Raw genomic sequence first — 9994 nt, forward strand, 5'->3', positions numbered from 1 at the left:
TTGTCATCCTTGCATGGGTTATTACATTAAATGTTACATTCACTGCTACAGTGTGATTATTTGTTCAGCTTACCTGTGCCATTTATAACCATTTCCAATCAGGGTAGTTCTTGGGTCCCATTATTGGAGGGGCAAATGGGTATTTTGGGGCCCTTGAATATCGCTATTTACGAAACAACCTTCCAGCAGTAATTAGACCCTTAGAAATACTTGGACCCTTCAAAATAAATGGTGGCTACTGAGTCAGTATTTTTCTATGATTCTATAAGTGATCTAACAAATGAAATCTCTCCAATCTGCTCATTGCTTAACATTGTACAGTATAACTTTGTACATATTTTGGCTTTTCGGACAATGATGGTGGGGGCTTAGAAATCATTTGGGGAGACAAATGTTCTCTCCCTTATGCAATACTGCATCTGGGAAGAAATGATGGCACAGCAAACCAACCAACCAACCAATCCAAAAACAAGCCCAGCAGAGGCGCTCTATCCTTAGGGCCTCCTCTGCTCTGGTTTAAAGCCTCTGGTGCTTGGTGTAGAGGCCCGCCCTCCCTGTTTTTCTCCTCCACTCCCCCCTCGTGGAGCGAAGATGGCAGCAGCCTGCCGTGGCTGGAGGTGCCTGGGGCAGCTCCCGTGGAGACTGAGGGCTGCTGGCCAGGCGGCTGGGATGGGGCTCCTGCGGGCCCAGAGCAGGGGGTACTGTATCCCCTTTGGGACAGGACGCTATGCACGGGCCCGGGCACTGAAAGGCAGCCGCATGCTGGTGGGGGCTGCTTTTGCCCTGGGGGGCACCTTTGGCCTCTTCCAGACTCTCCAGTATCCCCTGAAGGCCCAGGAGCACCTTGCAGAGCAGCAGGCAGACAAGGTAACCTCCCGCCTCCCCCCTGGTAGGAATCCTGCTGGAAATCCAGGAGCCCCTGGCAGTCCCTAAGGACACCGGGCCCCATGGTGTTTTCCCATCCCCCGCTTACAAATGATTCTGAAACGATACTCCTTCCCGTGCAATCTGGTTTTGATCCTGCCTCCCAAATAGCTTCCATTTTTGGGGTGCACACAGCTCTTGGCTCCCATCCTTCATGACATCTTAAGGGGGTGGCATGGCAGGGAGAACCTTTGAAAATGGTTTCTTCCTTACCCCGTCACAGATTTCTTCTCCTATATGACATTTCTATTTTTGTTCATTTTCAGATAGTATTTTCCCCTCTAATGTCCTGCAGCTGATTCTCCAGATTAAAAGGCTATAATGGTCTCAAATGATCTGTGGCTGCTTTTTCTATTTACTGTCTCTGCAAATCCTTTTGTAGCTTTCCCTGGATAGACTAATTGCTACTTTAAAAACAATCAGCTAATGTTTTCCATGCCTATGGATGAATGACATGCTAAGTGATATAGAATATACAAGTGATGCCATCAGGTTACAATAGCCTAAACAAATAATGCCTACTAATTTTACTAATAACTCTTGTGTATTAAAACTAAACACTTACAGACCCTGATCCTGCAAGACATACACACATACCTAACTTTAGTCAGTAGAAAGAAAATAGTCTTGTTAGTTTCAATTTTGTTTTTCGTCTGGTCACTTTCTGGTTCTCCTACACTAGCGTAATGTTGCAGTATTTGGGGGTGGCAAACCCTTCAAGAAAAGGTTTAAATACACAAAGAAGACTTTTTCTATTGATCGAAACACACACATCCTTAATATTATATGTTGTTAGGAAACAACATTTTAAAGTATTAAAATCTAGCCCTAAACTACCCAATATTATCCTCTTTGAGTAACTATCAAAATTGCTTTTAATGAATAAAAAGAAAGTAGTTGTCAAGTGTCAGGGAAAACAACAATTCTGTATGCTTACATAGGGCTTTCCGTCAACTAACGACTTCCCACAAATACCCTGAGGTATTATGGAAGTGAGAAACAAGGTAAAATGGTGGTATGTGTTTTATAATGTATGACTAATAAGCAAGGCACATTAAATGTCTGTTATGTAATTGCATTGTGCCTAATACTGATCCTTTATTCCTTGTGCACCCAGCATTCTCAGTGAAGATATGGTGTGCAAACAATTCAAGATCAGATTCTGTGTTTATATGTTCTCAACCAATACCTTGCAACCACTGTTACCCCAAACAAACAAAAGTCATTGCTTCCTGGCATGTCACTGGTATTTTATTTATTTATTTTAATGTCAAATGTAGGGTTTTATACTGCTGCCCATTGCTGTAGTATTTGAGCATCTTCCACGTAAAATAGATAACAATAGCAAAGTTTCTAGTGGACTTCACGGAATCTCTGACACCTCTCCCTTTGCAGCATAAAAACTCTGCTTGGGGGATGGGTTTTGGTTTTGATTTTTGTGGGTTTTATTACTTGAAGGGTTTTTTTTGTTTGTTTGTTTGTTTTTAAGATTGATTTGTTTAATTTTCTTAGGCTGGATGGTTGGATTTTTGTGTGTAGAAAGGGGTGTTGTGAATGTCATTCTTATGATGGCTTGGTCCCTAACCTATAGGATTCAGTTGGCAAAACCATATATTCATAAGAGATTGGAGTTACTACAAAGGGATAAGGGGATATTTAGAAAATTAGATATTAATTATACAAAAAAGTTAAATATTTATAATGTCATTAGAAGAAAATGCTGGTTAACCAGGGATGTGAGCTTTGATTTAGATGGCCAGATTATGATCTGAACACCCAATATTAGCAACAGCAATTTAAAATAAACATAAATCGACCGGGGGAGGAGGTGATATTTGAGTTGAACATACAAACTTCTGGCATTTTCCTCCCTCAGCTCCCTGCAGGTAGCCTGCAGTTGACCCTGTACCAATACAAAACCTGCCCGTTCTGCAGTAAAGTGCGAGCCTTCCTTGATTACCATGGGGTGCCTTATGAAATTGTGGAGGTGAACCCGGTAATGAGGAAGGAGATCAAATTCTCCTCCTACAGAAAGGTGCCCATCCTTTTAGCCAACGCTGGAAACGCTCTGGTGAGTCTCTGCTTCTCAAATAACCATGGTTCTTGGGTTTACATCTAGCACTGGGTCACTAGCCAAGTGCAGGTGTAGCCTGTAGATTGATACTTTATTTCCAAGGGTGCTTCGCATCCTGTTCCTCATTTTATGGCTGTATACTTAGCTACCTCTTCCTTAGCCTCACTCTTATTGTATTTTGCTGAGCACTCACAATGCCCAATGTTCCCTAGCAGTGACAAGCCATTCTGCTGCTAGGGAGTTTGGGAAGGTGAGACTTTAAAGTCCCCTTGTCTTATTCTTCCCACCCCCATGCAGGATTCAAACAATTTGCACGGAAGTCAGTGGGAGTTACTTGTACTCTATGGGGGAAGAATTATGACCCAAGGACAAGTGTTTTAACCATATACACCTCTAACCCAATATAACGCTGTCCTCGGGAGCCAAAAAATCTTACTGCGTTATAGGTGAAACCGCGTTATATCGAACTTGCTTTGATCTGACTGAGTGCGCAGCCCCGCCACCCCCAGAGCACTGCTTTACCGCGTTCTATCTGAATTCATGTTATATCGGGTCACGTTATATAGGGGTAGAGGTGTATTTTCTTACCATGCTGGTTTGCCCCCTGGAGGTTTTAACTCACGAAAGCTTATGCCCAAATAAATCTGTTAGTCTTTAAGGTGCCACCAGACTCCTTGTTGTTTTTGTAGATACAGACTAACACGGCTACCCCCTGATAAATGGCTCAAACTGAAACCCACTTTGGTTTCTGCTGTTGGCCTGTCTAGAACAAGCAGAAGAATAGATATATGGCTGTAGTATAGCAGATTTGCCTATGGAAATAAACTGAAGTTAGGGAAGAAGGGACTTGGGGACTGCTTAAGCCCCAAAGGATTCAGTTGGCAGAGCTTGTTATGAGCTCCTCCTGCTTAGCTCCATCAACTTCTCTTCTTAAGTTTACATTCTATTTTGCAGCAACTGAATGACTCTTCAGTGATCATCAGTGCAATAAAGACCTATCTTGTTTCCAGGTAAGTGTGTGTGTGAGAGAGAGAGAGAGAGCTCAGGTGTTTTTTGATTCAGAATTCCGCCTTTCCACAAAGAAGATTTAAAAGTTAGTCCAAAAATTAAATGAGTCAAACCTTCCTCTGATTTTTTTTTTTTCTTTTGTTGGCCAGTCAGAATATCTGGAAATAAATCAACTTGCTGCTCTTGTAGCCTGCTCTTTAGATCCAGGTTACAAAGAGCTTGGGTAAGAATGGAGATGGAGGGAATATTATATCTGGGACAACTTGTACTTTTATTCCTCTCTTCTCCCCCCCCCCCCACTTCCCCTGGTATAGAGAACATCAGTATATAGAAATTTAACCATAAGAGACATTGTTAGCTGCAGCTGACTATTCTGGAGTCTGGTTAATACTAACTATGGGTTATTTTAAATGACACTTACATGTTCTCTCTCTCTCTCATTGGTTTCTTGCATTAAGCTATTTCATAGTAGTGCATTTTAACATATGTGGCTTCAGTGTGTTTTTACTCCTTCCTTTTCATATACATTAAGTGCATTTTCCTCTTAGTCTTGCATCCAGGCACACACTTCAATGTTACTACGATACATTACGGTAAAGATATATCTGGGATAATAATGTGTATAACATACATGTATAGAGTCAATTTTCAGACTGAAACCTCTCTAAAAATGTCACATTTATGTTCTATCAATGATTCCAGATCAAATTTGCTCAGATCTGGAAAGTCAAAGGATGCTAGAGGGGGGGAAGGTGAGACTTTAAAGTTCACTGGCATTATTGCTCCCACCCCCATGCAGGATTCAAACAATTTGCACTGAAGCCAGTGGAAGTTACTTGTACACTGTGGGGGAAGAATTACAACCAAAGGACAAGTATTTTAATGGTATATTTGCTCACTATGCTGGTTTTGTTTTTTATTTTATTTCCCCCTAATGGCCAATCTCATCCTGAGATCTAGAAATGTAGCCACGATCTTTCTTTCTCGTACGTTATCAGCAGTAATAGAATATTCCACTATTGGAATCTGGTTTCCTTATGGTGCCTTAGGCTCTAGTTTGCTCTCCCACAGCTGTATCAGCTCCACAGTGCCATTAAAATCAGCAATTTTTTGTACAGTCACTGTTGTGACTAACTGCACTTCAGGATGGAGAGGAATTCTGAATGAGAAAATACAGACTGCACTTAGAGTTACAGCCCCTGAGCTGCCTCATTATGGAAGTCTCTATTGTTAGAGCAGCCAGTGTTTTGTTGCCCCAAAAAGAGGATTCCTAGCAACTGTTTTTCAGTAACACATGGAGAAGACCATGCAGGTTCTGACTGTGTTTCTCCCCTCAGGAAGAAGAGTTTAGAAGAGATTGTGTCATTTTATCCTCCTATGAAAGCTGTGAATGAGCGGGGCAAGGAGGTGATGGAGTATGGGAACAAATACTGGCTCATGCTGGATGAAATGGAGACCCAGCATGTGTACCCCATCAAAGAAGCTAGAGTGTAAGCATTTCATGTACTAGGGGTCTCTGAGTTGGTTTCACAGCACCTCTCCTGTATCATCTTGCAGAACACAAACAGAATCTTCCTAATGCTGCTCTTGACATGATACATATCAGACACCCCCTAAATAACTGGAATGGTTTTGTTTCAAGTAATTTATTTGTTTAACTTGCAACATGTAATACTTCTATGTGAAATTCTCCTCCCCTTCCCACCCCCCCCCCCCTTGGTGTACTCTGAGCCTCAACCATTGCACCAATTTCCTCCTTTGCTTTCTCTCCTCCCTGCCTTCTTCCCATACAGGGATGTCCCTTTGGGCTCCTGAGTTAGACAGAAGGGTCACATGGGTTTTCCCAACATAAATCAATCCCAAGATTATGGGACACCTGTTCCTCATGGGCCATCCAGCCTGCTTGCAATAATAGAAAGAGAATCTAGAGCTTTGGTTTCTCATCCAGCTGGAGTTTGGCATTAGAGCACCTCAGTGGAGGAGATCCCTCCTGAGGACAGTTCAGGGATATTACCAGTGGAGCAGATTGGATGGGAACTAGGTTGCACTCTCGTCCTTTGCAGAAGCTCCAGCTACAGTTATTCTGGTATCAGCTGCATCCTCCTTCCTCTGATTTAATGTTTCCACCTTGTTCACTTAAACTACTTTCTTGGGATGTCTACAGGGAGGAAATGAAGTGGCGAAAATGGGCAGATGACTGGCTTGTTCACCTCATCTCCCCCAATGTTTACCGCACACCTAGGGAAGCCCTGGCTTCTTTCGATTACATTGTCTGTGAGGGCAAGTTTGGCACCGTGGAAGGCTTTTTTGCCAAGTACGTGGGGGCTGTTGCCATGTTCTTCATCGGCAAGAGGCTGAAGAGCAGGTTAGTACCACTGACCGAGTCACACAGCAAGGGAATGTCTCTTTGTCCCTTTGTTTTTTAACTACCCTTAGCCATGAACTTCAAACAGTAAAACTCTATGTCTCAAACACATTTTAATAGGCATTTTCCTTGCAAATAAAATGCAATTCTGTTCTAAGGATCAGTATGGATACTTCCCCCATTCTGATCATTGTATCTGAATGATCGCTATATGTGGAACCATAATATTTTTCAAATCAGACAGGCGGAGGCAAAATCTCCATTTCTGTAAGGACATATTTTTAATTTAACATTAGCTCCAAGGCAGGTCACTCCAGTTATTACAGTTTATGGAGCACCAGTTATGTTCTTGTAGAGTTGAATACCATTCAGTGGTGCAAAATCCTCTCCTACCTTTCAAAATATCAAAGGAATTGATACTTGTTTGATCGGTGCAACTTAAATCTCCACTGATCAGAACAATCAGAAACTGGCTTTTGGGAAGTAATATTTTATTCCCATGAACTGAATGATCACTACAAGTGGAACTAGTTTCACTGTAGCCCCACCATTTGAGTAGTAGGGCCAGAAGCTCTTTCCCTTTTAGATCTCTGCTGTCTTTCCAATACAAGTGCCTTCTTTAATCCAGTTTATCAACTGGTGTAACCAAGGAATGGTCAAGACTTGACTTGTTTAGTGTGACACACTGAGTTAGTGACTGAGAATTAATTGCTGTCTATGATTTCTAGAATTCTGGTCCTTTGCTTTAACCACTAGAGCAAATAGCTCCTTAACCACTTAATCAACATTAAGTATTTATGGACTTCTTTGAGCCCTCTAACCTTCTGAATGAAAGAGATGCTTATGCACACAAGTTACTTCATAGTCCTCTTTAAAAATACCCAAGCCTTTTCATTCACTCTTTGAAATGCATTCCTTGTCCCCAGCCATATATCAATCCATGGGAAGAGTAATGGAAGGAGAAGATTAAAGAGATAAATGAACCAGTTAGAGGACACTATGTATTTTCTCTTAATACAGGCACCATCTCCAGGATAATGTCCGAGAAGATTTGTACAAAGCAGCCAATGACTGGGTAAAAGCTGTTGGCAAACACAGACCATTCATGGGTGGCAGCCAGCCGAATCTCGCTGACTTGGTAATGGTCAAGACCCTTGGTCTCTGTATTTAAATTACCATCTATCATGCATATAGTATGATATAGATGTGACTATGATTATGTATAAAATATGTGCTATATCCTCTTGGTCTGTATATTAGATATATCATTTGAGTGTCTTATGTGGGAGGTGAGAGTTGTGTTGTCAAATAGTATGTTACAGGTAAGGGGTGAGTATGTTTACTCCATTGCACAATGTGTGGGTGGGTGAGTGGGTGGGTGGAAAGCCTGCCAGCCAATTGCCTTTCCACTGGGAAATATGCTCCAAGCACATACCTTACAAACATCACGACTTCCCAGAGTAGGGCATTATCAGTCAATCTGAAGTAATGACAAAAGCAGTTTACAAACTAGGCTTCCGTGTCTGCAACTGGAGATGAGCCCTGTTGACATCAGTGGACAGGGTCATGAGGTTGGCATGCATAGATCAGACTTTGGGATTTGAGCCTTAAACCATTTCCTGCATCATTAGCTCTCATTATAAATAGTGATCGTGGTTTTTGTTTTATTCTGAAGCAATGTCTCCATAAAGAGTTTATATGGAGCTGGATATTGTACCAGATCTTGTAATCACTTTTCATTTACTCCATCTCCCAAAAATCTTGCCCTTTTTGTTAGGCAATTCCTATTTAGCCATCTAATGTCTGTGACTGTCTCAATAATCTCTGCTAATAAGACAGGCGGAATAGGTGATAAGGAAGGGAGTAAAGTTTTGGGACACTTAAATCTGAAGTCGCCTCCATTCCAGATTTAGAGTTACTGTTATCTGTACTAATTCCAAACTCTCTCTCCTCTCTTGGCACAGGCAGTGTATGGGGTCCTCCGGGTCATGGAAGGGCTGGAAGCCTATGATGACATGATGACTCATACCAAGATTCAGCCTTGGTACCATCGCATGGAGAAGGCTATTGGAGAGGCTGAAGTCACGAACTGGCAACTGCTGCAGCCGCTTTACTAAAATCCTTGCACAGAAAAACATTAAAGGAAAGACCTTCTATATTAAAAATAAAATGCACTGGCCCCTCCCCCTGGACTGGCGTGCAAGCATGTGAATTGTCCAGCTTAGAGCTAATAAGGGGTTTTGTGAGACCAAGAGAGCAGGAGGGGACAGGTGTGCACAGCAAAGTACATATGACATTTAGAATAATAGGAACATGCAAAAGATGCTGACCTGGGACCTCATTGGAGTGGAGGGTAAGTTCTGATTTAAACAGCAGAGTGCAGCAAACTGGCTTGCTCTTGGTGAGCCCCAGACTAAGAATATGTTGTAAAAAGAAACCACTATACTGGCTAGTGGACCCTGGAACAAAAGCAAATATTTGAGGTCTGTCCAGGGTTGACTTCAGGCTGTATCTCCACTTGTCCGAGTTGTCCTGAGTGTCTTCCTGACTATTTGAGGTACTGTGTAACTCTTAAGTGGCATTAAGAGTTGACCTGCAATATTTAAGTACAGTGCTGAGGGCAATGGGGGAATCAGCAGCACTGAGGATGGGATTCCTTTGCATGATGGAAAAGATCCTGCTGTGTGCAGGCCATGTGCTTCCAGTCTTCAGGGTGATCTCCATTTAAACTGTTATTTCAACAGCTGATTCTGGATTGTTAGTGACAATACAGGCTCGGTTCCTCTTTCTATGCAGTATATGGCATCTAGGGTTTCTTATCTAGCAGTAGAGAGAGACCCAGAGAGCACAACGTAGGCTGAAGAAAGAATTATTGCAAAATGATTTGAAAAAAGCCTATCATGAGTTACATGAAAAGTGTTCCTGGAAATACTCCATATGATCAGTTGTTATCGGGTGAGTGCTAGTGAATTCTGCAATCCTCTGTGGCTCTTACGTGCTTCTGTAATGCAAGAGCACCAAAGGCTTTGCTGCGTGGAGGTGGGAGTTTATTGCTGTAGGCTACATTGTACAGTGTGAACTTATTGGAACTATTATTTCTTCACTGAGCTCTGGCTAATACTAGTGCAGTGCAGAAATGCCAGTTGGTACCTGTCTTGGTGAGCTAAGATGCAGGGAATCCTTTCACTTCTAGCTGTAGGCAGGAGGGTGAGAGATCCTCTGAATGGTCCCAGGTTTTAATTTCCCTATTATCCACTTGTAACAATCCTTTCCATGGTACCATGGCCACTTTTCAAGGAAACTGGTTATCTGGGAAAGTGAGGTTGTAGATGACATCTGTCATCAATGCAGAAACCTGTACTTTGTGTTAGCAGAAGCCTGCTTTTCGCTATCAGTCATAAGTATCAGTGTGTGATACAGCTGTGTTTTATTGTCCAGAACCTACTGTATCTATGGCTACTTCAGAAGGAAAATGAGGTGCAAATTCTAGTGTGGATTAGATGAGTAGTAGTGGGGAGAGGAAGAGAGTATTTGCAATAAAAACCAACTGCTGCTACGCTCTCTGGCTATTTATTTAAGCACTTCTGCACTTAGTTATCTTTAAGTACAGCTACAACACCATT

General features: G+C 42.2%; 1 protein-coding gene across 2 annotated transcripts; it reads left to right on the forward strand.

Moving 5' to 3' along the window:
- The first annotated feature begins 539 nt into the window (after positions 1 to 539).
- Positions 540 to 9927, forward strand: PTGES2 (prostaglandin E synthase 2). Of its 2 annotated transcripts, XM_008169235.4 has the most exons (7): positions 542 to 867; positions 2801 to 2995; positions 3953 to 4008; positions 5344 to 5496; positions 6171 to 6371; positions 7392 to 7509; positions 8336 to 9927. In XM_008169235.4, the coding sequence occupies exons 1-7, from the start codon at positions 592 to 594 to the stop codon at positions 8486 to 8488; spliced, it is 1152 nt and encodes a 383-aa protein (XP_008167457.2). In that variant the 5' UTR covers positions 542 to 591; the 3' UTR covers positions 8489 to 9927. The 2 variants fall into 2 exon arrangements, with proteins under 2 accessions (XP_023961886.2, XP_008167457.2); XM_024106118.3 differs by lacking the exon at positions 2801 to 2995 and having other exon boundaries at positions 540 to 867.
- The last annotated feature ends 67 nt before the right edge of the window (positions 9928 to 9994 follow it).

The sequence above is a fragment of the Chrysemys picta genome, chromosome 18, assembly GCF_011386835.1.
Source record: "Chrysemys picta bellii isolate R12L10 chromosome 18, ASM1138683v2, whole genome shotgun sequence".
In the NCBI taxonomy this organism is placed as follows: domain Eukaryota; kingdom Metazoa; phylum Chordata; order Testudines; family Emydidae; genus Chrysemys; species Chrysemys picta.

Coding starts and splice junctions, on each gene's coding strand:
- PTGES2 (XM_008169235.4), top strand. CDS start 592: ATGGCAGCAGCCTGCCGTGGCTGGAGGTGCCTGGGGCAGCTCCCGTGG. Junction 5,497..6,170: donor CCCATCAAAGAAGCTAGAGT/GTAAGCATTTCA, acceptor GGATGTCTACAG/GGAGGAAATGAAGTGGCGAA. Junction 7,510..8,335: donor AGCCGAATCTCGCTGACTTG/GTAATGGTCAAG, acceptor CTCTTGGCACAG/GCAGTGTATGGGGTCCTCCG.